This window comes from Ochotona curzoniae, unplaced genomic scaffold (genome assembly GCF_017591425.1).
Source record: "Ochotona curzoniae isolate NIBS_2020 unplaced genomic scaffold, NIBS_Ocur_1.0 contig_883, whole genome shotgun sequence".
In the NCBI taxonomy this organism is placed as follows: domain Eukaryota; kingdom Metazoa; phylum Chordata; class Mammalia; order Lagomorpha; family Ochotonidae; genus Ochotona; species Ochotona curzoniae.
In genome coordinates, this window is record NW_024466599.1 from 62815283 (window position 1) to 62840786 (window position 25504).

The window sequence follows — 25504 nt, forward strand, 5'->3', positions numbered from 1 at the left end:
GGCTGCAGTTGGACAGTGGCCACTGCCAAGAATGAAGAAGAGAAACTCAAAGGGTTGCGCTTGGGTTCTGTAAGCTGGAGAATAGGGACGGAGAAGGAAGGAATCTATAAAACAGGTGGGGTGGGTAGGACGGGGAGAGCTGAGAGTCTGGCTGCCCCTGCATGCAAGCTTTCAGCAAGTCTTCAGGGACTGAGTGAAGCCAAGTGGAAGCAGACAGGGACCTGAGGAAAGAGAACAAGAGCTGCTGCAACGAACAGAGAAGTGCCTGGAAGCATCCATTGATGGATTCTGCAGAACTGTTCTTGACCCGTGAGCCTAGCCCTGGGTGCCGGGATGACACCAGGGCCAGGGTTCCTGCGCTTGGCCCTTGTAGTGGAATCATCAGACATTTGCCTAGCTGGGACAGTAATCCAGGGAGGCCAAAACAGGGAAGCAAATGGGGCTGCTGCCATTCATGGGGCAAGCCTGTCAAGGCGGAATGGCATGAGCAGCTTAAACATCCCCAGAAGGAAGTGTGAAGCCCTAAATCCTGTGCTAGCCTGGTGATCTAACTTAGCCTATCAAGGGAATCTTGGGCGGCTCCTGAAGGTGGAAAGCATGCTGCCATAAGCAGCAGGGGGGCCTGAAGAAGGCTTGTGGTGTGAGCAGGGGAACCAGGGGAGATAGCTAGGCAGTTTTGAGCACCTTGGCTGCCTGTGCTTCTTGGAAAATGTCCATCCAGGGTTACAGATGAAGGGCACAGAGGAGAGGCTGCCAGAGCAGCAGGGCAGGCAATAGGACCTGCCTGTGGATATGGCTGAGTGGGTTCTCGACCCTGTCTCTTCCCCTTCCCCCTTGCCTCCCCCCTCCTGCTCCCTCCCCCAGTCCTCTTTGCCCTCTGGAAAATCCTGTGGCCAGAATCTGGGCATGGTTCACCTTTGAGCCTGTTTCTGTACCAGCAGCTGCCTCAGGGTTAGAGATTACAGTCCCCGCCCTCCCCTGCAGGTTCTGCAGCCCACTGGAACACACTGCTTCACCGCTGTCCTCCAGATGTTTGTGTACCACAGGTGTTTCTTGGGAGTGATGGGGACTGGGGAGAGGGACTGCGAGGGGGGGCAGGGCACTGGGTGACGCCTGGAGTGGAGCCTCCACTGCACTGCTCCACCCACCGGCCTCTCGCCAAGGGACCCTGGTGGTGGCAGCTGCAGTGTGGTGTGTCTCCAGACGTGGCTGACACCAACCAGCTGTGGGTGGGTACGCACCCCTGCCCAGGAATCCATTTTCACTCTACCCCCACTTTGACCCCGTGGTCACTCACGTATCTTTTTATATTTATTTATTTATTTCAGAGTGACACACACAGAAACAACTGCCCTCCGCTGATTCACTCTCCAAATAGCCACAACAGTCAGACCAAGCCAGGAGCCCGGAATGCTTCGCAGGTCGCACCCAAGGGTGGCAAGGGACAGGGCCGTCATCTGTTGCCTCCCAGGGTGTGTCTTAGTAGGCAGAATAGCACTGGGATAAGGGATGCGATGCGGCTCCCCAGTCCTCAGTGGTACCCACCCCAGAACGCACTTCTCTAGCGCGCTTACATCAGTCAGAAGAGACTTTGCTGCCCTCAGGTGCAAGGCACTCCTGGAGGGGACATAAGGTTTCCCCGGCAGGACAAGCCCCTTTTGCACCTGCCGCTCCCTGAGGAGCATAGAGATCAGCTTTGTCTCAGGGAACAGGCATTCCTAGAACAGTGAAGGCAGCGGTGAGTCTGAAGCTGTATCCAGCTGCTCTCCTGGCCCAGTCAGCACCCCTCCCTGATGCTGGCGGTTGCACAGGGCCCCACACCCCCTGCCAAAAGTCAAAATTAAAAACCAATATGTGTGAGGGAAAAAAAAAAAAAACAACAACAACAACAGCCCAAACATACCCGAATCTCTCCCCTCCATCCCTGGGTGATGGGTTTCTCCCCCTCATTTCCATCCCCCCATCCTGGCGGAGGCAGGGGACAGGACCCCACAGCTCTGTGACGACCCTGTGGGTTCACTTCCCTCAGAAGGTTACCCTGAGGGCTGTCTGGGTAATTGGGAGGAAGGCAAGCCTTCAGGTCTTGGGTCCCCTAGAGAGGCCGAGCTGGGCCAGCCTGCCAGGAAGAAGCCAACTGCAGGGTGAGGAGAGAAGGTGGGGGAGTAAGATGGAGTATCCTTCTGAGAGAGTAAGGGTCTGAAAATGGGAATTCCCTACTGGAGATGGAATGCTGGAACACGCCCCCCCCCCCCATGCCTGCAGTGAGAATGAGGGATATTCCAGAAAGGGGGCCCCCATGGTTTAGGGGAAGACATGGAAGCAGGGAGATCAAACCCTGGCGGGGGGGGGGGGAACGGGTGTGAGGGGGTGTCTCTGAGACCAGGAGTGCCCCAGCGCCAACGGGGTCCAGAACACAGGTTTAATCTCTTAATCTGTCTCATTAATCACTCACCCTCCTCTTGCCCCACTCCTCAGATCCAATTTCGCCCCAGCTCAGGTTCCAGATGCTTCTCTGAGAAAAGCCCCCTTTCTGTGCTCCGCCCTCCATCCCCCAGCCTGAACTAGTCCCTGGTGGGCCTCTCTGCTCGGGCCATCCTCCTTTCCCTCTCCTCCCCCAAACTCTGGGGACCTTCCAGTGCCATTACCTGAGCTCCGCCTCCCTTCTGGCCCAGGGGAGAGGTAGGAAAAGGGGCCCCAGGAGCCTCCCGAACGCGTAATTGAGAGCAGAGGTAAAGGACTTAAAAGCCGTAGGAAGGAGACTGGTGAGCAGGTCTCAGTGTCTGCAGGGCAACGTGCCTGGGCTGTGGCTGGGCAGGTCCAGCTCCCTCCTGAGAGAGACTTTAATTGCAGATTAAGTGAAACCACCAGGATGGCTCTGAGGACAGAGGCCTGCAGCTGGGACGATCTTTCCTGGTTGTCCCTGCCCCCCACCATTAATAACCAATTAACAGGGTCCCAAGGCAGCTCAGTTTTCCACCACGGCCTGGCCCTGCTCTCTGACCCAGCCGTGGTCCATCAAGCTTCCAGTGTGTTGCCCAGGCCTCCATGAGGGCCCTGTGTGTGTACAGGTTGAAGTTGGAGGGTGGGGAGCTGTTCAGGTAACACTGTTGGGAGCCCTTTACCAAAAAAAAGACCACCCCTCAACTTACTATCAAGTTGCCATCCTGTCCTTGGTCCTTGTCAAGGAGTGTAAGTGTCTAGTCCAGGTACCATGGATCTTCGAAACCTTGTTCAGGGTGTCCCAATAGCAGGTTGCACTTATCCCAGATAATAGACAGGTGGGCCCAGATAAGCCCTATGCAACTGGTGGGAGACTGCCCGAGTCAACAGGAAGCTGCCACCGCACAGTCCAGGGGCTTTCTAGAGCTCTCGGCCTCGGCTTGCTGCACGGTGTTTTGGTGTGTCCGTGTTTCTGACGGCAGGCTGTGGAGCAGCCTGTTCTTCCAGGATGGCAGGACTTCTCCAGTTATAACTTAAGGTTGGATATAGAAACCAATCTCATGCCTGGGGCAAATCTTGGGCACAGCAGGTAAATCAGGCATTTGAGACACCACATCCCATATTTGAATGCTGGTTAATCCCAGCTACCCCATCACCAATCTGACTTCTTGCTTCTGCTGGATTCCAGGAGAGGAGGCCACAAGGGATGGCCCAAGTGCTTCAGGCCCCGCCTCTCACCCGAGGAATCTGGACTGAATTGCTGGCTCCATCCTGGCTTTGGCTTGGCCCAGCCCTGGGGAGTGTGAATTGGTGGAGAAAGGATCTGTCTCTCTGCCTTTAGAATAAAGTGAAAATAAATGAAAGTGAACAAAGCAGAACCTTGTGTCTCGCTGGCGCTGCCCTTGCTGAGACTTGTCTCTGAGCTGTCTTATTTATACCCAAGAGGGTTGTGTGATGCCTACCTGTAGGCCCAGGACCAGAGGCCAGAGAAGGCATGACAGTCAGGAGGACATGGCTAAAACATGAGCAGAGTTTGCATCTGGGTTGGCAGTGGTGTCTGTCCAATGGTTTGGCTGGGTCCATGAAGAGTGCCTTTAAAAAATATATATTTTTATTTTTATTGTAAAGTCAGATATATAAATAGAAAGAGAGATAGAGAGGAAGATCTTCCACTAATTCACTTCCCAAGTGACCGCAACGGCTGGTGCTGAGCCAATCCTAAGCCAGGAGCTCTTCCAGGTCTCCCACATGGGTGCAGGGTCCCAAGGCTTTGGACCGTCCTCCACTGCTTTCCCAGGCCACAAGCAGGGAGCTGGATGGGAAGCGGGGCTGCCGGGATTAGAACCGGTGCCCATATGGGATCCTGGCACATTCAAGGCAAGAACGTTAGCCGCTAGGCCACCGTGCTGCCATAAGACTGTCTTTTAAGTTACATTTTCTGGAAATCATTCCCCCTGGGCTACTTCTGAACCTCTAAAGCTTGGGGACACTCTGAAGGAGTGCGATAAAGAGACAAAGATTACATGAAGGACCAATAATGTGTGTGTTGGGGGGAGGGCGCTTCAGTGGCAAAGACACAGGCCCAGGGCTCCCTGGAGATTCTCTTGAGTCTTGACCTAATCTGGACATTTTAGGCAGGATGGGGTAGCCTGGAATCACCTGCTCTTGTTTCCCCCAAACCGGTCTCTCCCAAATCTCATCTACAGGTTGAAGCTGGGGGGAGCCTTCCTTGCTGTGTTAATCATTTCCAGCTCCCAATATCCCTTAATAAGGACCAAGGGTCCCAGTACAATCAACCCTGATTCTCCACCCTGGGAACTTTGCAAACTTCTGAACTGGGGGGCAGAAGAAACAATTTTATAGTCCTTGAGTTCAGATCCAGAGTAACGGCCAGGCAGGGGACTTTGAGGGGAACGAAGTCCGTTCCAGGGCTTGCATACCGCCCACCCCCCCAATCCCCCAACCGCCCCACCGCCGGTCCCAGCGCAGATCTGTGGGGTGGCCCGGGTTTTGTGGGGAGTTGTGCTGGCTTCGCTCTGCGCACGTTCTCACCCTGTAGAAGCACCGCTGCTGAGACATCACATCTTCCGCGCTCTGGATCCACCACAGCCCAGGATAGGGAGGTGGGGGGTGCAGGAGGAGGGGCGCCCCGGGCTCGGGCCCAGCGCCGGGGGCGGGTCCGAGGCAGGGGCCCGGGCTCGGGAGTCCTGCGCTTGGGACTCTTGCTGAGCCGAGCCGAGCGCAGGGGGCTGTTGATCTCCACCAAGCAACTGGCCGGCCATGAACTCCGGACCCCAGCCCCGGACACCCTTCAGCATCGCAGACATCCTAGGTCCACGTCTGGTGCCCCGGGCACCCTCCGCGATGCAGCTTCCAGAGTCGGATACGAGTCCCACGTCGCCGCTATGCGCGCTGGAGGAGCTGACAAGTAAAACTTTTCGTGGACTTGCCGCGCGCGCCCCGCAGCCCTTTGAAGGTATATAGCACCGGCCAGGGCACCGACTCTAACTTGGCCATCTCCCCGACTTCTCTCCTAGTCTTGATCCAATCTGCATCTCACCCCGCTCCGGTCACCCTAAATCGCGCCCGACCCCGGCCGCGTGCCAGGGACTCGCACCTCCCCTCCTCACCTCTCCTTCGTCAGTTCTTTGGCCTCGACCGCTCCGGAGAGCAGGCAGCCTCTCCGGGATGGGCTGGCCTGTCAAGAATTCCCGCACTCTAGGGTCGGTTCGCTGTAGGCGGGGCAGTCGTGACAACGAAAGGCCGGAGAGGAGACAAAAGGCTGGAGCCACAGGCAGTGACCGAGTGAGCAGGGGCAGGCGCGGTGCGGAAAGCTCCGGGAGGCCAGGTTCGGTCTCTCGCAGCCGCCATAGGGAGGGCACTCTATCTCCCGGCGGACGCAGCCGACGGTCCTTGGCGCGGCTCTGCACACTCCCGTTTTCCTCACCCTCGGTACCTCCCACGTCTCTCACGAAAAGGGCTCTGGCATCACTAACGAAGTGTCAACCTAGCGTGCGGCTCGTCCCAGGAGTCTCAGAAAAGGGCACGATCCTGGCCCTGTCACTTTCACCCCGCCGGGTTGCCACCCATCTTTGGTACCAATCCCAGCCAGCAATCCGGCCCAGCCTAGGTCTCAGAAAGGCCTCAAAGGCCCCGCCCCAGGAGGAAAGACTGGGGCTCGGGTCCCAGTTGGCTTGCCCTTCTTCCTAGCTCCATCTGCAGTCCCGCAGCCCAGCGGCCGGCTGGCTCATTTTGTGCTCGCTGCCTTCACCTCGGCCTGAGGACTCCGAGGACGCTCAAGGGCTTCGGGAAGGGATCCATGTTCCGGTCCTTCTCGGCTTTCTGTTTCCCTCCTTCCCTCCCCAACCCACCCCCCGCGCCGACCCACCTCCAGCTATTCCTTCCGCAGGTCACAACCGGATTCCAGCAACCCCAAGACCAACTGATTCCCGTCCCCCCTACATCCCTACAGGCAGGGCAGCCCCGGATGCACTGGGACCTCGGCCCGATGGCCGAAAACGGCGCAAGTCACGCACGGCGTTTACCACGCAGCAGGTACTGGAGCTGGAGCGGCGCTTTGTCTTCCAGAAGTACTTGGCTCCGTCCGAACGCGACGGTCTGGCGGCGCGACTCGGCCTGGCCAACGCACAGGTGGTCACTTGGTTCCAGAACCGGCGCGCCAAACTCAAGCGCGACGTTGAAGAGATGCGCGCCGACGTGGCCTCCCTCCACGCACTGTCGCCCGCAGTCCAGTGCCGCCTAGCGCTGCCCGATGGCGCGCTTGGCCCCGGCCCCGCTGGGCCCGACTCGGGGCCCCACCTGTCGGAGGAAGAGATCCAGGTGGATGATTAAAGGCAAAGCCTACCCTGGACTCTGGGGTTCTGGACTCCTCCCCTTTGCGCTCCGTGCTGGGTCTGGTACTGGGACAGCGGGAGGAGGTCCACCCGGGTGTCTTCAGCTCAGCCCAGCCCAGCCGCCCACCCTTCCCAGCTGTGGAGAATAAGGTGTCGCACAACGCCTTAACCTGGAAGTGGGGAAACCACTAACAGTAAAATCTGCTGGTTACTGCAGAGATCTAGTGCTTGACACTGTGTTGAGGCCTTGGAGGTAAAATAATGGTGATTTTTACAAAGGAAGAGCCCGCTCATCAGGATGTGGGCCAGTATTCCCAGCCAGTCTCCCCAGGCCTTCCCTAACCATCCTTCTAGGTGAAAGGAATGGGGTGGGACTCCGTATGCCGCCCACCCCTATGGTCACAGGACTGCCCCAGATGCTGCCACTGGCTGGGAGATCTCACATCCCATGTCTAGGGCTGCCCTAGGGTAAGGACTTTATGCACAGCTCTACTCTTTCCTCCCTTTGTTTGTTCATGGGATCCTGCCCTGACCTTTCTGACTCTGGAGAAGGAACCTTATTCTGGGACGCAGGCAGAGAGAAGGGCACACCTCACTTCTTAGAACCCAGTCGAGCTCCTGCACTGGGAATGTTACCACCAAAGACAGTGGCTGCCATGGCCGGCCTGGAGCAGCTGGGCTTGCCTACTGGTTCCACTGAAGCTGGTGTGATGATGGAGGGAAGGGGAGCAAAGCACAGCTCCAGCCTTCCCCACCTCCAGTGTCACAGCCAATCCTGGGCTCCCTCCTGCTTCCCCTCCCTCCTGCCATTCTGACCTGCCCACCTCCAACTTGCCTCTCCTCTCTGCCTAGGTGTTTCAACCCCAGAGGCTGTCAAGGGCAGAAGGCAGGTCACCAGGAGTTTCCCCTGCAGGAGGGGATAGTCCAGGGAGGACCAACATGGCTGGAAGGCAGACGGGAGTCTGACATTTCTCCACTGATAACTACTGCTTACTGAGCAGTTCCTAGTGTTTCCTACGGATTCAGTCCCAACCCAGTAGGACCGAATTTTTCATCCACATTTGTTTATTTTCCTTTTATCCAAATTTTAAAAAGATTTATTTTTTTCTCTTTTTAAAAAGATGTATTTATTTTTATTGCAAAGGCAGATATACAGAAAGAAAGAAAAATAGAAAAATCTTTCATCCATTGTTTTACTCCTCAAGTGGCCACAACAACAGGAGCTGAGCCAATCCAAAGCCCAGAGCCAGGAGCTTCTTCCTGGTCTCCCATGCAAGTGCAAGGTCCCAAGGCTTTGGGCCGTCCTCCACTGCTTTCCTAGGCCGCAAGCAGGAAGCTGGATGGGAAGTAGAGCAACCAGGATGCGAACCAGTGCCCATACAGGATCCCAGCACATGCAAGCCAAGGCCTTTAGCTGCTAGGCTGTACCATGCCCTCATCCACATTTTTTGAAACATTGCCTAAAACAGTGTCTGGCACATAGTTGTTGTATACAAAGAGATTGGTGGCTGTTCCTCAGAGACAGAGCCCAGAACTGTAGGTGAAGAGCCATGTGTGACACAATGGGTGGGTGATGAGAGTGACCTGAACCGGGCGGTGAAATGCTCTATGAAATGGTGTTGGGGAAAGAGATGAGTCTGAGGTGGAGGCTTGGTTAGTGAGCAGGCATTACAGCTGCTCAGGCCAGAGGCAAGGCATTTGAACTAAGGCAGTGACCGCAGGAGTAGGGGCAGAAATGAGAGGTTTATTTCAAAAGGCATTTCAGAAGATTGCAGGGACCAAACATGAGGTCGAGAAAAGGGAAGGTTTTAACATGATTTCCCAGGTTTCTGGATAAAGCAATTGGAACATGGAAGTCTGTGTTATTAACTGAAATTGGGACTTAGAAGAAAAGCAATCCGCTCGTGAAGGTGATGGATTAAGATATGAATAATGTTAAGTTGGCAAATTCAAGGAATGACCAGGAAGCAAGCAGTACAGCTTCTCAGGGCTGTCGGGTGAGATCCTGGCCTTTCAAACCACTCACTGCCGTCTTTCCTGCCCCATCTTTTATTCTTCCCTCTGGCTCTGGTCTCACTTTACTGAAGTTCTCTGAACTTTTCAAAGATTTCTTTACTTTTATTGGAAAGTCGGATTTACAGAGAGAAGCAGAGACAGAAAGAAAGAGCTTCCGTCTGCTGATTGACTCCTCAAGGGACCACAACAGCCAGGGCTGAGCTGAACCGAAGCCAGGAGCCAGGATCTTCTCCAGAGTATTCCAGGCAGGTGCAGGGTCCTAAGCCCTTGGGCCGTCCTGCACTGCCTTCCCAAGGACACAAGCAGGGAGCTGGATGGGACATGGAGCAGCTGGAACTTGAACCGGTGCCTACAATAGATCCTGGCACATGCAAAGCAAGGACTTTAGCCACTAGGCTGCCGCCGCACTGAGCCCTGAACTTTTCTTTTCTTTTTGGGGGGAGGAGCCTCTGTTGCCTTTTTGTTGTTGTTGTTGTTAAGAGTTATTATTTATTTTTATTGCAAAGTCAGATATACAGAGTGGAGGAGAGACAGAAAGGAAGATCTTTCATCTGATGATTCAGTCCCTAAGTGACCGCAACAGCCAGTGCTGCGCCCATCCCAATCCAGGAGCCAGGAGCTCTTCCGGGTCTCCCATGAAGGTGCAGGGTCCCAAGGCTTTGGGCCGTCCTCGAATGCCTTCCCACGCCACAAGCAGGGAGCTGGATGGGGGAAGTGGAGCTGCAGCGATTAGAACCGGTGCCCATATGGAATCCCGGCGCGTTCAAGGTGAGGACTTTAGCTGCTAGGCCACTACGCCGGGCCCGAACTTTTCTTTGATTGTCTTTGTTGGCGATGTGTCCTCTATAACATCTTTTCCCCGAACCATCCACTTATGAGCATTTATCACTGCAGGATTTGCTTCCTGTCCTGCGCTTCCTCAAGGGCTGAGCCCACCCCCGGACCCCTCGGGTCATCGGCCGGTCGCAGGGTTCAGCAGAGCCGAGAGCGAGCGGGACCGCCGAGAGCGGAGCGGTCGGGAGCTGCGATCCTAACTCTCCCTTCCCGGTGAGTCCGCCGGGCGGAATTCGCTGCAGTTTGAGAGCAGCAGCGACCCCCGTGGGCAGCGGGGTCGCAGAGGGCAGCCAATACGAAAGGAAAGGCGGTGCCCGTCTGGGGACTCGGGGCTGACCGGCCGGAGTCCTCTATCCCCTCCACCTGAGGCAGGAAAACCTACTAAAAACACAAGGGAGGCTGCCTTTGCCCGCCGGGACCCTCCACCCTCTCGTCACAGCCCCCCACAAGCTAACCCGCCCTTAGTCTTCGCAGTCGGCGCCCGCTCCCACCTACAGTAACCCGAGAGTACGCGCCAAAGGGTGGGGTAGGACGGGGTGGTGGCCATCTTTGTTAGGGGCAGAAGCCTCTGGTTACGGAGCCCGAGACAGTCCTTAACGATCCTCAGGGCTCGCGGACGGGAGATGTCGCCTCTTGGGATGGGGCGGAGTCCCGGCTACGGCGGGCGTTGGGCCGACCGGGGAAGCGGGAATCGCTAGGTTCATTCCAGACTCGCCACCCCATGGCCCTGGCATCTCGTTCCGGTGGTCCCCTGCCTCCGCTCGCTACCGCGGCCCCACTGTGGGCACGGCCTGGGGATGCTGGGGAGGAGCCGTGGGAGGGAAGGCAAGCGGCGGTTCTCCGAGGAGAGGTTCGTGGCTACGCTCGGCTGCCAGTTGCCCGGAACATCCCCGGCCTGGACCTGCGGCCCGGGGCAGCGCCAGCGGCCGCGAGCGAGCATCGCGAGGCCGGCTCTGCGGACTGGAGGCGGGAGCTGGCGGCTGGCGGCCCGATCCCTCCCACGCTGCAGCGTCTGCGGACCGTGCTATTGCGGCTGCACCGCGAGCGGGAGCAGCTCCTGCAGGCCCGGGACTGCGCCCGCCACCTCCAGGCATCCGTGCGCCTCCTCAGGACCCTGAGCACCGGCGCGCCATCCCTCGGCTCGGGCCCCGTATCTCAGCTGTGCCGCGACCTGCGGCTGCATGCTCCCGGAGGGGCGCGCCGACGAATCGGCCTCCGGGACACCCTCGAGCCTGTCCTCCTAGCGCGCGCCATCGGACTAGCGGCCCAGCGTCTGGATGCCGCCATCGAGATACAGCTTGTCGCCGTGGGGCGGGCGCCCGCCAGCCCGTCTCTGTCTTCCCGGCTCGCCGACCTGCTGCAGTCGCTCCCCACCTACCACGGACTGCAGGGGAAAGCCCTGAGCCACGTCCCTGGGGCCGCGCGCCCTTTCCCCACAGCCCGTGTGCTTCGTCTCCTGACGGAGGAGCGAGGTTGCCAGATGGCAAGGAGGCTGGAAGGGGCGCTTTTGAGATCCGGTTTAAAAGACCAGCTCCGTAGGCAGTGCCAGGAAGAGCGGGAGCTCCTGCCAGGGCTGCTGGGCTTGGTGGGGGGCGTGGCAGGTGCAGCCGGCAGTGCACTGGGCCTAGGAGGGGCTGGCACTCTGTGGAGCCAATATTGGACCCTGCTGTGGGCAGCCTGTGCTCAGAGTCTGGACCTCAACCTGGGACCCTGGAGAGACCTAAAGGTGGTAGCAAAACAGCTGGACCAGGTACTGGGTCAGGGTGAGTACTGGGACTTGATGGGTGTTGGGGAAGGCCCTTGAGAAAGAAGAGGGTTCGGGTTCTCCCATCTGGAATTTCAAGGCAAGGTCTTGAGTCTGAAAGGAAGCCTCCTTCCAGCCCTGCCCCATCACTGGCTGGGCGGGGGTAGTGGGACAGGAGCCATAGTTTTCAGCCTCCAGGGTCGTTTCTTCCATCAGCATCCTTGCCTCAGGAGTGTGAGAAGGAGCTGGCTTCTTGGTGTCACAGCCTACGCCGTCAGTCTCTCATCGGGAGCTGGGACCAAGGTGAGAAGGGGTGCGGAAGGTGACCCCAAGCCCTGGGTCAGTCCTCCTCCTCAGACTCTCCCTTCCCATTCTCAGGATTCTGCCAGGCCTTGGGGTCAGCTCTTGGGGATCCAAGCAGCCTTCCAGGGGCTTCTCACACCGCACAGTTGCTGCAGCAGCTCTTCCCTCCTCTCCTGCATGCCCTCCAACAGCCAGAATCAGGGCCACTCTGCGGTCAGCTGCCTGGTGAGTGAGGGACTGGGCATACCTCTGGGTTTCTGCTCTATTCTCAAATGTGCCTCTGCCTGGAAGGCGCCTGTGATACCTAACGCGTGCGCCCTGCTGCTCCCCTGCCCAGGTCCTGCCCCCGTCGCCCTAGCCCTCTGTACTCTGCAGACTACCTTGCTCTGGCTCCTGGGCCGAGCTCAGCGGCACCTGGCAGCATGGGCCCCAGGCGCCTTCCTGCTTCTCATCCAAAAGGACTTGCCTGTGAGTGTGAGGGGGAGTGGGTGGGAGAGCAGTCTGGGCTGGTCTGGGCTGGTCTGAGCTGGTCTGAGCCTTCACACACCCTGCTTTTGCACCCAAAGCCCCTGTTACGTGAGGTGGAAGCTCTGTCTAGGCTGACCTCGGAGGGAACTTCAGGGCTGGAGGCAGAGCAGCAGCTGAACCTGGAGATGCACAGGTTGGCCACACGGATACAGGTGAGGCCCAGGGCCCTGAGGGGACGGGGTGAGATCCTGCCCTGCGCTAGCTCAGGCAGCAGGGGCACAGCACAGGACCTTAGCCATATGGAAGCCCCTGGACTCTGCTACATTGATCTTTCTTGCATTAATTTTCTCTCTCCCTCCTTTAGGACTTGTTCATTTATTTGAGGGGCAATGGGGGGGGGGGCGGAGAGAGAGAGAGAGAAAGAAAGAAACTCTTCCATATGGTGGTTCACTCTCCAAATAGCTACAGGAGCCTGGGCTGACCCAAACTGGAGCCAGGGGTCAGGGGCTTCATCCAAGTCTCCCCACAAGTCTCCTTAGGTCATCTTCCACTGCTTTCCCCAAGCCATTAGCAGGAAGGTGGATCAGAAGTGCAGCAGCTATTATTTGAACTGGCATCCATTGGAACACCAGCACTGCAGATAGCAGCTTCACTTGCTATGCCACAGCACCGGTCCCTTCTTCATGTATCAGATTATTCCCATAAAGAGAAACCTGTGCTCATTCAGCAGGTACAATTTATAGAGAAAAAGCAAGATAAATGAACTCTTCTTTTACTCACAAGTTTTTCATATCATGTTTCTTTTTTCTTGAAAAATATAGGTTGCATTTCGTTAAATAAATGCCCAGAGTTTAGAAAGTTGACATAGAACAGAGCTGCCTAAGGTTTCTCAGGAGGAAGGGCATTCGTTTATTCCAACCTGCACATCTGGTTGTGGCATCTCAGCAGTAGCCTCTATCTACACTTGGTGGTTTGTTCCAAGATTTTTCTTCTATATTTATGAATAAAACCCTTATACTTCTATCTATGTAAACATTCCCCCATTTTTGCACATCATCTATTCCTCTTGTGGAAAAATGTCTTTTGTTTGTTGTTTTTTCTTGTCCAGTTCCCTCTTTGCCCTGCCTGGGGCCTGGCTGCTGAGCTCGGGCCTTGCTCTCCTGCTCCTTTGCAGTGTTTCTCTTTCCCCACAGTGGAGAGTGGGGCTGTGAACTCCGACCCATTGGCTCTTCTGGCTCCCTGAATGCCAGCACCTCTGTTTGTCAGCTGGGCATTTCTACCTCATTTTACTACTGTCTCTGATCTCACCACACCCCAGGGCAAGCTCACCCTACACAGGGCAGTGAGGCAAGGGAGACCTGATGAATGCCATCCAGGGCCTGTGGCAGGAGCTGGTGGATGGGCAGCCTCTGAGAAGTGGCAGAGGTTATTGGAGGTAGACAACTCATAGACATGCGGGGGAGTGGTAGTGAGATGCGTTGGCCAGGGCAGAGGCTGTGTGGTGTGAGGAGATGCAGGAATAGAGGAAAAAGCAAGTTGGCATCAGATTATGGCAAGCAGTAAGCACCAGTGTCTCATAAGCGACGGGCAGCCATGGCAAGGGCAGATGGGGAAGAAGTGACAGAGGGGGTCCAGCTATAGGAGCAGCATGCTAGAGATGTGGGGAGACATGGGATGTGAAGGATTCAGTTCTTTGTAGTTGTGTTGAGGATAGAAGATGAGGAACAGGGACTGTGTGGCCACCGTGGGAACCAAGCACTGCGAAGCACTCTCCGAGCCTTGCCCTGGTGAGCGTGTGGTTGGGTGTCTGCTCTGGGTGCTCCGGCACACACAGCTGGGAGTGACAGAGATCAGGCATCTGAGTTTCTCTGTAGCTGGATCTGCAAGGTCAGAGGTAGAGAGGGCAGGGCTGTGTGTCAGGCTTGTACTGTGCACCTTGTTGAGTGTACAGTTTCTCAATGTCCGTTCACATAAGGGTGATTTCCTTGGAGGAGAGACAGAAAGATCTTCCCTCTGCTGGCTCACTCCCCCAAATGGTCAAAACAGCCACAGCTGAGCCCAACTAAAGCTAGAAGCCCGGAGCTTCTTCCGGGTCTCCCACATGGATGCAGGGTCCCAAGGCTTTGGACCGTCCTCCACTGTTTTCCCAGGCCATAAGCAGGGAGCTGGATGGGAAGTGGAGCAGCTGAAACATGAACCGGCCATATGGGATCCTGGCACTTGCATAGTAAGGATTTAGCCATTGAGGCACCATGCTAGGCCCTAGAGAGGTTGTTTTCTTACGCACCAGGAGCCACATGGGTCCCAGCTCCAGGCCTGCTTTCCCTTCGGGCTTACTGGCATCACCTGCCGCCATGTGCTCCACTTCCTGGGGCTCCTTTCCTCTAAGATGGGCTGCAGAGCAGAGACCTTCTTAACTGCATCTTGTCTTCCTACAAAAGCAAAACCGACCAAGCACGCCGAAGAAACAACAGAAAGTAGCACTTGGCCTTGTGTTGTGTTACGGGTTAGGTTGCTCTTGAGAGGTGGACGTGAGCTGGGAAGAATACTCAGTCAGGACCTTGGAAGGTTGCTGCAGCTCAGAACTTTACCTACCTGCTGTCCACACATAGTTCTCACCTTGCTTTCGGAGCGAGGACCCTCAAGGGCGTCATCATCTCTCTCTTCCCCCACTCTGCTTAAGGTCCCTATAGAGTGAAAGTAACCTGGAGGATTTTTTCCATTCTCTGCACCAAGCTGAGGGGAGCAGGGCAATTGTTTATAATCTAGATCCAGAATTTTTGGTAAACCCAGCACCAGCTGTGGTGGCGTTTCTCCGTGGAAAGTGTTCATGTTCCCACGATCGTGCATACCCCTCTGGGGCTTTACAGGCGCAAGGGGAACAGCAGTGTAATTTGACAGGCACTGTTCATTTTCTCCCTGCTCCCATAGCTCCTGCCTGAAGAGTCCCTGGGTCTCTTCTCTGAAGCGTGTCATAAACAAGCCACAAAGGGCTTCAAACTCCACATGCCACGGGGTCGGTACTGGCGGCCTCGACTCTCTTCTGGTAATTCCTTAACCCGGTTTTTCTATTTTGAGGGTTCTCAGGGTTACATTGGAGTTGCCCCACCTCTCCCGATCCTGGCCCCACACTGCTGTTTCCATCTCCATCCCAACCTTCTGGGGCTCTGAGCCCCCTGAAATTGTACTGTTTTAGTCCCGACACCTCATTTAGGAACTCAGGAAACCCCCACATCTTGTCTGTTCTTTTCCCCCACTCCAGAACTTCCCAGCGTTCCTAGTGAGTATGCTGGATTGGTGGTCCGCACGGTCCTGGAGCCTGTGTTGCAAGGACTGCGGGGGCTGTCCCCACAAGCCCAGGCCCCTGCCCTCGGGCCAGCACTTACAGCCACCCTGCGTGCCTGGCTCGACCATATCCTCACCTGTGGGATCCGGTTCAGGTGGGGAGCAAAGGCAGTAGAGATGGTGTGTGTGTGTGTGTGTGTGTGTGTGTAAGGTGTGGGGTAAGTGGTGGGTCCAAGCAGTGGGAAGTTCCCTTATTCACGTTGGACCTTCCCCTTCAGCCTGCAGGGGGCGCTGCAGCTCAGGCAGGACTTTGGAGTGGTCAGGGAGTTGCTGGAAGAGGAGCAGTGGGGCCTGTCCCCAGATGTTCGCCAAAGCCTGTTCATGCTCAGCATCTTCCAGCAGCTGGATGGGGCCATCCTGTGTTTACTGCAGCAGCCCCTGCCCAAGACCCGAGTGGGCAGGAGGCGCCCTTGTTGCTGTGAGTGCCTGCCTGTCCTCCCTCGCTGCCCATGTGCACCCTCTCCCCTTGCCAGTCTCCACCAGCCTGGCTTTAGCATCTCACCATTAGCCTTCCTCCCATGCCTTGCAGGTACCTGTACCGACGTCCAGACCACAGAACTGCCCAGCAGCTGCCTCAACAGCCTGGACAGCTTGGAGCCCTCTCTGCGGCCTGGCACACTCTCAGCCCAGACAGCTCAGCTGCTAAGCAGCCTGCGTGGAGGAGGCCCCAGCCCCGAGGCCTACCTGGTGGGCAATCAGCAGGCCTGGCTGGCCCTGCGACAACATCAGGACTCTCGGTGGCACCTGACTTTCCTTGCCTGCCTGGGTATCAACCCTGAATCCTAAGGAGAGGTGTCAGGAAGCCAGCTCTGGTTGGGAAAGCCCCAACATGTGGAACTGCACATTAAAGCAGCCTAAAATCGACAGCCTGGAAGAAAGCTTTCTTGAGAACCCCGAGCTACTAAGTTAAGGATCCAAGATCATGCCAGCACCTGCAATCCACAGAGAAGGGCAAGGCCACGGCCACGGCCTAGGACCGGGAGTCCGGCATCTCTGTGGGGGTCAGGCCTGGTCCCCAGTCAGTGAACACCCGTCAGGAAAGGGGGAAGGCAACAGGGCGCAGAAGGGCGAGATGCCACTCCCCCACTTATGTCCTAGGAGCCAGGCTCCAACCGGTGCATCAGAGAAGCACGATGAGCAAGGATCAGTCCCACGGGAATGTTAGCCAGATGCCCTTCCCCATTATTTTCTGTCGTTTAAAAAATCCTTGGCTGTGAGACCTTGACTTAGAACCGGCACCGTAGGGCACGCCGAAGCAAAGCCCACAGGGGTTTCTGCACCATCGAGCCCAGCGCTGCTGCGGGTGGCCGGGGATCTACTACTGGCGGAAGCCCGGCCAGTCACAGCTTCCCGCGCAGAAGGGCGCTTCCGCTCGCGTCAGCGTTTCCGGGGCGGAGTTCATCATGGCGGCGGCCTTGGCTCGGCTCGGGCTGCGGGGCGTGAAGCAGGTTCGGGTTCAGTTCTGTCCGTTCGAGAAGAACGTGGAGTCGACGAGGTACGGGGGAGAAGAGAGGGGGACGGTAAGGGGATCACCTTGTCCGCGCGCGGCGCTCACCCCCTTCCTCCCCACCGCAGGACGTTCCTCCAGGCGGTGAGCAGCGAAAAGGTGCGCTCCACCAATCTCAACTGCTCGGTGGTTGCGGACGTGAGGCACGACGGCTCGGAGCCCTGCGTGGACGTGCTGTTTGGTGGGCTCCGCGGAGGGGACGCGGGCGGGAGAGGGCGGCGGGTGCACGGCCATGGAGAGGGAGAGGGAAGGCGGCGGGTGCACCGCCAGGGGAGAAGGAGAGAGAGGACGGTGGGGTGCACAACCGGGGGAGAGGGAGAGAGAGAACAGAGAACGGCGGGGTGCACGGCCAGGGGAGAGGGTGGTGGGGTGGGGTGCACCGCCAGGGGAGAGGAGAGAGAGGACAGCGGGGTGCACGGCCAGGGGAGAGGACGGCGGGGTGCACGGCCAGGGGAGAGGAGAGAGAGGACAGCGGGGTGCACGGCCAGGGGAGAGGACGGCGGGGTGCACGGCCAGGGGAGAGGGTGGTGGGGTGCACCGCCAGGGGAGAGGGAGGGAGAGGACGGCGGGGTGCACGGCCAGGGGAAGAGGGTGGTGGGGTGCACCGCCAGGGGAGAGGGAGAGAGAGGACAGCGTGGTGCGTGGCCTGGAGGACGCTGGCTGCCGGCCACCCTCGGGGCCCAGCCTCCATCTGGACTCAGCCCCGTGCTTGACTCTTCTGTTGTCTTCCTCAGGGGACGGGCATCGCCTGATCATGCGTGGTGCCCACCTCACCGCCGTGGAGATGCTCACCGCCTTCGCCTCCCACGTCCAGGCCCGGGGAGCAGCGGAGGGCGGGGACAAACCTGGGGCTGGTGGTGGGCGCTGACCTTGCAGAGGAGATCCCACAACAACGGATTTTAGCCTGATACTGGGCTAAGGGACTTGGATGAATTATTCCAATCCTTCCCGATGTGGAGCACCAGAAAGACCCATTGCAACAATGTTCTCTGAATGAGATGGCATCGTGGAGGGATCTGATGGAACTTGTAATTTATTTCGTTTTTTTTTTAAGCCCTTTGGAATGTGCTATCAACGCGCACACATTCGGCATACCAGCTACTCCAGTCACAAAGCTGGTGCTGAGTTCTTTGAATTTCTGTGTCAGCGCCTTCTGAGCTCTTAGCTTACTGTGGATGGGGCCTCTCTGCCTTCGGACTTATTCTCATGCTCATAAAGGTGTGTTGGCCTCATTATTTTGCTTCTCTCTTTATTCTTCTTTAGGACATCTCATCCACTGTCATAATTTTTAAAAATATTTATTTTCATTGGGAAGGCAAATTTACAGAGAAGACACAGCTCTTCTATCCCAGTGGCTGCAATGGCTGGAGCCAAGCTGCTCCAGAGCCAGGAGCTTCTTCTGGGACTCCCACACAGAATCAGGATCCCAAAGCTTTGGGACATCCGCCATTTGTTTCCCAGGTCAGAAGCATGAAGCTGGATGGGAAGTGGAGCATCTGGAACATGAACCTGTGGTCATGTGGGATCCTGGTGCCTGAAGGGGGAGAATCAGCCAGTTGAGCCATTGTGCTGGACCCCACTATCATAATTTGAGCTACTCTAGTTAAACCCTCCACTTCTGTAAGGTTCTTTTTTTGTTTAAAGATTTATTTATTTTTATTACAAAGTCAGATATACAGAGAGGAGGAGAGACAGAGAAGATCTTCCGTTTGATGTTCACTCCCCAAGTGACCGCAACGGCCGGTGCTGAGCCATTCTGAAACCAGGAGCCAGGAACTTCCTCCAGGTCTCCCGCACAGGTGCAGGGTCCCAAGGCTTTGGGTCATCCTCTACTGCTTTCCCAGGCCACAAGCAGGGAGCTGCAGAGCAGCCAGGTCAGGGAACCAGTGCCCATATGGGATCCCAGTGCATGCAAGAAGAGGACTTTAGCTAGGTTTTAGCTAGGACTTTAGCTAGGCTACCGCACAGGGTCCTCCCCTTTTGTTTTGAAGAATTATCTGAAAGGTAACTTGGAGAAGGAGAGGGAGAAATGGAAAGGGAAGTCTTGCAGCTGCTGATTCACTTCCCACATGACTGCAGTGGCCAACCCTGACCAGGTCTGGCCTGGATAGGATCTACCTCTGGGTCTCCCATGGCCGTTTTCCAGTGTTTCCCAGACACTTTAGTAGGGTGCTGGATTGGAAGTAGAGCAGCAAGGACTCAATGCCTACATTGCAGGCAGCTTAACCTACACCATTATGCCACCCCCATCCCACTTGCTTTTCAAGGCACTTCATCTACTGGGTCACCTTGGTGGAAACCATAGGTTTCTGTGGTTTTGCCTTCTCCCTTTGCGTATCTGAGTCAGTCCAGAATTTTTTAAGCCACCATGCCATGGACGTGGCTCCATGTCAGCACTCCTTAAGAGCACTGGTTCCAGTTCTGGCTGTTCCACTTCCGATCAGGTTCCCTGCTGATGTACCTGGGAAAGCGGATAAGCATGGCCCAAGGACCTGGGCCCCTGTATCCACACAGCAGACCCAGAAGAAGCTCCTGGCTTTGGCCGTGATCCTTGCCATCATTTGGGGAGTGAAACAGCAGATGGAAGACCTCTGTCTCTTACTTTCAAATAAAGTAAATCTTAAGAGTTTCTGAAGTGATCTCTGTTCTTCCATTTTGTGTCATTGCATTTTTCCATCTCATCTCCTTTTTTGACTATTTTTTCTGGTGCTTAATTTTCTCTTGCCAGAGCACTTGATTGGTTTTATCTCCTAGTACTGCCTGCTTCAATAAAACAATGCCTGAAGTAATTTTTTTTAAAGATTTATTTTTATTATTTTTTATTGGAAAGGCAGATATACAGAGAGGAGAGACAGAGAGGAAGATCTTCCATCCGATGATTCACTCCCCAAGTGAGTGCAACGGCCGATACTATGCCGATCCAGAGCCAGGAGCCTCTTCCGGGTCTCCCACGTGGGTGCAGGGTCCCAAAGCTTTGGGCCGTCCTCTGCTGCTTCCCAGGCCACAGGCAGGGAGCTGGAAGGGAAGTGAGGCTGCCGGGATTAGAACCGGCGCCCATATGGGATCCTGGGCGTGCAAAGCGAGGACCTTTAACCGCTTGCGCCACCGTGCCGGGCCCCTGAAGTATTTTTCATGCAGGGTCAACACCTATTAGTATAGATCATAGATCCAAGTGGGGGAAATCAGCCTTTAAAAGAAATGTAGAGGGCCTGGTGCAATAGCCTACTGGCTAAAGTCCTTGCCTTCCACATGCTGGGATCCCATGTGGGAGCCAGTTCGTGTCCCAGCTGCACCACTTCCCATCTAACTTCCTGCTTATAGCCTGGGAGAGTAGTAGAGGACTGCCCAAAGCCTTGGGACCCTGCACCCATGTGGGAGACCCAGAAGAAGCTCCTGGCTCCTGGTTTCAGATCAGCTCAGCTCTGGCTGTTGAGGTCACTTGGGTGGTGAATCATCGAACGGAAGATCTTCCTCTCTGTATATCTGACTTTACAATAAAAATAAATCTTTTTAAAAGTAGGATAGCATAAAATCAGAGTGCATGGCACATGGAATGGAAAATATTTAGCAAGTCACTAAATCAGAAATAGAGCATCCTGACTGCAGCCGGCCCCCGTGTGGGATACTTGTAGAGTAGGTGACCACGTTACTTGGTAAGCAGCCATGCTGTCCAAAGGCCTTATTACACTGTTAAAACAACACAACCTTGAGGTCCCTGGCTACTTAATTGTTAACTTGGGTGTCTGCTGCTCCTAGTTCTCAGGTAAAAAGGGAGACGGTTCATCATGGCTTGACAGCTGGCACTGTGCTTGGGGATTGTGAAGCTGTTTATCCCCAACACCTTACACAGTGTGATGCAGATGATGTGGTCAACACCTGGTTACATCTGCAGCATCTACCTGGTACCTACAACAGTGACTAGTACTAGACTGGTGGCACCACTGGTCAGAGGCTTAGTCTGTTATACCACAGCTGCAGCGTCATTCCATGTTTCCTTGCTTCCTGGGAGGTAAGAAGAAAGCTGTCTGCTATTAGCGTGTGGGCCACGCTTGTTGTCCTTTTATGGTTCGTTCAGATAAGGAATTGCAGGCTAAGTGGAGACAGACTTAGGTCTAAGGGGCCACTGTTGTGGTGCAGTGGGTTAAGTGACATGGGTAGGAGAGAACTGGCTGCTCCAGTTACAATCCTGGTCCCTGCTAATGGCCTGGGAAAGCAGTACAGGATGGCCCGACTGCTTGGGCCTAGAGACCAGGAAGAAGCTCCTGGCTCTTGCCTCCAGCCCAAGTCGTTGGAGGATTTGGGAGAGTGAACCAGCAGATGGGAGATCTCTGTAACCCTGCTTTCCAAAAAAAAAAAGACTTGTTTGAAGTCACAGGGTCGCTTGAAAACAGCTGAACTAGACGTCAGCCCTCCCTAGTGGGTCCACCAGGGAAGAAGGTGCTGGGTGTGTGCCACCCAGTGTGGAGCAGGTGCACAGCGTTGCGACCGGGCGGTCACTTCTCAGGTCATAGGTTTCCATCTCATTACAACAGCGTCTGAATGCAGAGTCGTTTAAAATAATAACAGCTCAGCACGAGGTAGGTTTTCTCTACCAGGCTGCGGATTCCGCGGGGACACCAGAAGAGCGCGAACCCCAACCAGGGACGGCCTGGCGAGGAACCCTTCGCCACCCCACGGCATCGGAGAGGCAAGCCCCGGCCTGACGTGGCGGGGCGGGGCTTCCGGCGGAAGGCGGACGTAGAGCCGGGCGCGCGGGCCGGCAGGTGCGGCTGCAGGGACTGTGGTCCCCGGGTTCGCGGCTCGGGCCGGCGGGGCAAGGCAAGGCCTGGGCTCCAGGGACGCCGGCCTCTGTGGTAGGATGGCTCGGGGCGAGCGGCGGCGCCGCGTCGCGCCGGCGGAGGGGAAGCGCCCCGCCGAGAGGGCGGCCCGGGGTGTCCCCGAGCGGCGGGGCGGCGGGGCCCCGGGCACCCCAGGGCGAGCGGCCCTGGCCATCGTGGTCCTGCTTTTGGCCCTGGGACTGTCGGGGCGCTGGATGCTGGCGTGGTACCGCATGCGACGGGCGGTCACGCTGCACTCCGCACCCCCAGCGCTGCCCCCTGACTCCTCCAGCCCCGCCGTAGCCCCGGACCTCTTCTGGGGCACCTACCGCCCACAGGTTTACTTCGGCATGAAGACTCGCAGTTCGCAACCGCTGCTTACCGGTAACCGGGTCCGGGGCGGATGGGGCAGCACGCGGCTGGACGCTACCTGGGGGCACCCCAACTTCATGCCAGAGCAAGATCGGGGCGGAAGGGATCAGGAGAGTTTAGGAAGAGGGATGAGACTCCCAGGGGCAGGCCCCTGTTCCTTGACTTATGTGGCCGTTCTACCCCTAGGACTGATGTGGGCGCAGCAGGGCGCCACCCCAGGGACCCCTAAGCTCAGGCACACCTGTGAGCAGGGGGACGGCGTGGGTCCCTATGGCTGGGAGTTCCACGACGGCCTCTCCTTCGGGCGGCAGCACATCCAGGATGGGGCTTTAAGGCTCACCACTGAGTTCGTCAAGAGGCCCGGGGGTCAGCACGGAGGGGACTGGAGCTGGAGAGTGACTGTAGAGCCTCAGGTCAGGGTCTCAGGACCCCCTTTCCGCGGTCCTGACCCCTATCATTCCCCTGTTCCTACCAGCAGACTCAATGCCGAGTGGGGTGGACAGCAGGAGCTCTGTGCCTGGCTGCCTGGCTCATCCCTTTAGGCACGTGTCTGTGTAACCATCTCTAAGCCTTGGCACTCTTGATTGTAAAGTGGACATCCTAATAGCACCTGACTGAGGGGTTTGTAACAATGAAATGAAATGATATGAACACAGAGTTCTTAGGGCATAGTGGGAAAGTACTCTTATCATTCCACAGAGCCCCGTGCCAGGGTTATTTATCTCATGCTGCCCAGTGAACTGTTCACCTTCAGTACTGCCAGATGGCCAGCATGGATATTGCCCTCGCCCGCTGTCCCGCCCCTCACTCAAGCTGATGCTTGAGAAGGAATACAGCCTAACGCTGGGATTTCGTTTCTGTCCAGGCTTCAGGCACCTCTGCCCTCCCTTTGGTCTCCCTGTTCTTCTATGTGGTGACAGATGGCAAGGAAGTCCTTGTCCCAGAGGTCGGGGCCAAGGGCATGTTGAAGTTCATCAGTGGGCACACCAGTGAACTTGGTGACTTTCGGGTTACACTTCTGCCACCAACCAGTCCAGGGGACAGCACCTCCAAGCATGGCAGGTAAAAAGGGGAAGTGTGGGGAGGGGGGCGGGAGTGGGGCGGAGGCTGATACATGCCCACTTCTAGCTTCCCTCTCCCACCTTGTTCCCACCCATTATTTTTGTTTTCCTCAGCGTCTGTGTCCGCCATTACTCAGACTGCCATCTTTTGGGGCAGCTCACTGCTTTGCCTTTGTAGCCTTGACTGCCTTCTTCTGAATAGCATTTCCTATTTGTCTCCTTCCCTTCAAGCTACAATGTCTTCTGGTCCTCCAACCCAGGACTGCCTCTGCTGACGGAGCTGGTGAAGACTCGCCTGAACGGCTGGTTTCAGCATCGGCCCCCGGGGGCCCCACCTGAACGCTACCTGGGCTTGCCGGGTACTCTGAAGTGGGAAGATAGAGGCCCAAGGGGGCAAGGGCAGGGACAGGGTCAGTTCTTGATTCAGCAGGTGACGCTGCAAGTCCCCTTTTCTGTGGAGTTTGTGTTTGAGTCAGGCAGCGCTCGGGCAGCAGGGACGCCAGCCCCAGAGAGGCTGGCAGGCAGCTTGCTGACCCAGGCCCTGGAGGACCATGCGGAAGCCTTCAGCAAGCGCTTTGAAAAGACCTTCCGGCTCAAGGAGAAGGGCTTGAGCACTGGTGAACAGGCTCTGGGCCAGGCTGCCCTCAGTGGCCTCCTGGGGGGAATCGGCTACTTCTATGGGCAGGGCCTGGTGCTGCCTGACCTGGGGTCAGAAGGCTCTGAGCCGCAGGTGGATCCCGCCCTCTTCCCTCCTGTACCCCTGTTCACAGCAGTGCCCTCCCGGTCTTTCTTCCCCAGAGGCTTCCTCTGGGATGAGGGCTTTCACCAGCTGGTGGTCCAGCGGTGGGATCCCCACCTTACTAGGGAAGCTCTGGGCCATTGGCTGGGGCTGCTCAATGCCGATGGCTGGATCGGTCGGGAGCAGATCCTCGGGGAGGAGGCCCGAGCCCGGGTGCCCCCAGAGTTCCTGGTGCAGCGGGCAGCCCATGCCAACCCCCCAACCCTGCTCTTGCCTGTCGCCCGCATGCTCTCCAGTGGTGACCCAGCTGACCTGGCCTTCCTTCAGAGTGCCTTTCCCCGCCTGCGGGCCTGGTTCTCCTGGTTGCGGCAGAGCCAGGCTGGACCAGTGCCACTCTCGTACCGCTGGCGGGGCCGGGACTCAGCCCTGCCCACCCTGCTGAACCCCAAGACACTGCCCTCGGGGCTGGACGACTACCCCAGAGCCTCACACCCCTCTGCAGCTGAGCGGCACCTGGACCTGCGGTGTTGGGTGGCGCTGGGTGCCCGTGTGCTGGCCCAGCTGGCAGAGCAGCTAGGGGAGGTAGAGGCAGCCACTGAGCTGGGCCCACTGGCTGTTGAGCTGGAGGCGGAAGACAGCCTGAATGAGCTGCACTGGGCCCCAGAGCTGGGCGTCTTTGCGGACTTTGGGAACCACACAAAAGATGTACAGCTCAAGCCTAGACCCCCTCAGGGAATGGTTCGTGTAGTGGGTCGGTCCCAGCCTCACTTGCAGTATGTGGATGCCCTGGGCTATGTCACTCTTTTCCCCTTGCTGCTGCGACTGCTGGACCCTAGGTCATCCCACCTTGGGCCCCTGCTGGATGTTGTAGCTGACAGCCGCCACCTCTGGAGCCCCTTCGGCTTGCGCTCCTTGGCGGCCTCCAGCTCCTTTTACGGACAGCGGAATTCAGAGCATGACCCGCCCTACTGGCGGGGGGCTGTGTGGCTCAACATCAACTATCTGGCCTTAGGAGCACTCCACCACTATGGGCAACTGGAGGGTCCGCACCAGGCCAGGGCTGCCAAGCTTCACAGTGAGCTCCGTGCCAACGTGGTGGGCAATGTGTGGCGGCAGTATCAGGCTACGGGTTTCCTGTGGGAACAGTACAGTGACCGGGATGGCCGGGGCATGGGCTGCCGCCCTTTCCAGGGCTGGACTAGCCTTGTCTTGCTGATCATGGCTGAAGACTACTGAAAGGAGTTGAGGGATGTGGGGGGGAGCCCAGACCCCTTGTGCCACTCTGGAGTCTAGAGGGACATGGTCTCTGACTCTGCTCCCACCACCCCCTGGACACCAGAACTCCAACTTCCCTCAGTTCATCTCAGGTGTCTACTACCATTCCATACAGCCCTGGGGTGAATGTGAATCCAGAGTCTATTTTTCTAAATAAATCAGTAAAGACACAAAACTCTGCTTTTTGCCAGTCTTGCCTCACCAGTCCAGATCTCAGGACTACCTGCTG

At 56.9% G+C, this 25504-nt stretch overlaps 4 protein-coding genes across 6 annotated transcripts; all 4 read left to right on the forward strand.

Moving 5' to 3' along the window:
* The first annotated feature begins 5220 nt into the window (after positions 1–5220).
* Positions 5221–6792, forward strand: LBX2 (ladybird homeobox 2). The gene is made up of 2 exons (XM_040994113.1): positions 5221–5416; positions 6413–6792. The coding sequence occupies exons 1-2, from the start codon at positions 5221–5223 to the stop codon at positions 6790–6792; spliced, it is 576 nt and encodes a 191-aa protein (XP_040850047.1).
* Positions 6793–10238: 3446 nt separating this feature from the next.
* Positions 10239–16564, forward strand: CCDC142 (coiled-coil domain containing 142). Of its 2 annotated transcripts, none has more exons than XM_040993657.1 (9): positions 10239–11407; positions 11605–11691; positions 11767–11916; positions 12029–12159; positions 12258–12371; positions 15091–15205; positions 15422–15599; positions 15723–15922; positions 16034–16564. In XM_040993657.1, exons 1-9 carry the CDS (start codon positions 10366–10368, stop codon positions 16288–16290), a joined length of 2274 nt encoding a protein of 757 aa, XP_040849591.1. In that variant the 5' UTR covers positions 10239–10365; the 3' UTR covers positions 16291–16564. The 2 variants fall into 2 exon arrangements, with proteins under 2 accessions (XP_040849591.1, XP_040849592.1); XM_040993658.1 differs by having other exon boundaries at positions 12050–12159.
* A 63-nt stretch (positions 16565–16627) lies between these two features.
* On the forward strand, positions 16628–18243 carry MRPL53 (mitochondrial ribosomal protein L53). The gene is made up of 3 exons (XM_040993659.1): positions 16628–16999; positions 17080–17192; positions 17746–18243. The coding sequence occupies exons 1-3, from the start codon at positions 16908–16910 to the stop codon at positions 17877–17879; spliced, it is 339 nt and encodes a 112-aa protein (XP_040849593.1). The 5' UTR covers positions 16628–16907; the 3' UTR covers positions 17880–18243.
* Positions 18244–21761: 3518 nt separating this feature from the next.
* MOGS (mannosyl-oligosaccharide glucosidase) lies at positions 21762–25445 on the forward strand. 2 transcript variants are annotated; one of them, XM_040993661.1, is made up of 4 exons: positions 21763–22212; positions 22387–22613; positions 23066–23262; positions 23493–25445. In XM_040993661.1, the coding sequence occupies exons 1-4, from the start codon at positions 21870–21872 to the stop codon at positions 25234–25236; spliced, it is 2511 nt and encodes an 836-aa protein (XP_040849595.1). In that variant the 5' UTR covers positions 21763–21869; the 3' UTR covers positions 25237–25445. The 2 variants fall into 2 exon arrangements, with proteins under 2 accessions (XP_040849594.1, XP_040849595.1); XM_040993660.1 differs by having other exon boundaries at positions 21762–22613.
* The last annotated feature ends 59 nt before the right edge of the window (positions 25446–25504 follow it).

Bases quoted from the DNA above. Each gene is read 5' to 3' on its own strand.
- LBX2 (XM_040994113.1), top strand. From the start codon at position 5,221: ATGAACTCCGGACCCCAGCCCCGGACACCCTTCAGCATCGCAGACATC. The intron at 5,417-6,412 runs GTATATAGCACC...ACATCCCTACAG, and splicing joins CGCCCCGCAGCCCTTTGAAG to GCAGGGCAGCCCCGGATGCA.
- CCDC142 (XM_040993657.1), top strand. From the start codon at position 10,366: ATGGCCCTGGCATCTCGTTCCGGTGGTCCCCTGCCTCCGCTCGCTACC. The intron at 12,160-12,257 runs GTGAGTGTGAGG...TTGCACCCAAAG, and splicing joins TCATCCAAAAGGACTTGCCT to CCCCTGTTACGTGAGGTGGA. The intron at 12,372-15,090 runs GTGAGGCCCAGG...CTGCTCCCATAG, and splicing joins GGTTGGCCACACGGATACAG to CTCCTGCCTGAAGAGTCCCT.
- MRPL53 (XM_040993659.1), top strand. From the start codon at position 16,908: ATGGCGGCGGCCTTGGCTCGGCTCGGGCTGCGGGGCGTGAAGCAGGTT. The intron at 17,000-17,079 runs GTACGGGGGAGA...TCCCCACCGCAG, and splicing joins AAGAACGTGGAGTCGACGAG to GACGTTCCTCCAGGCGGTGA. The intron at 17,193-17,745 runs GTGGGCTCCGCG...TGTCTTCCTCAG, and splicing joins CTGCGTGGACGTGCTGTTTG to GGGACGGGCATCGCCTGATC.
- MOGS (XM_040993660.1), top strand. From the start codon at position 21,870: ATGGCTCGGGGCGAGCGGCGGCGCCGCGTCGCGCCGGCGGAGGGGAAG. The intron at 22,614-23,065 runs GTCAGGGTCTCA...GTTTCTGTCCAG, and splicing joins GAGTGACTGTAGAGCCTCAG to GCTTCAGGCACCTCTGCCCT. The intron at 23,263-23,492 runs GTAAAAAGGGGA...CTTCCCTTCAAG, and splicing joins AGCACCTCCAAGCATGGCAG to CTACAATGTCTTCTGGTCCT.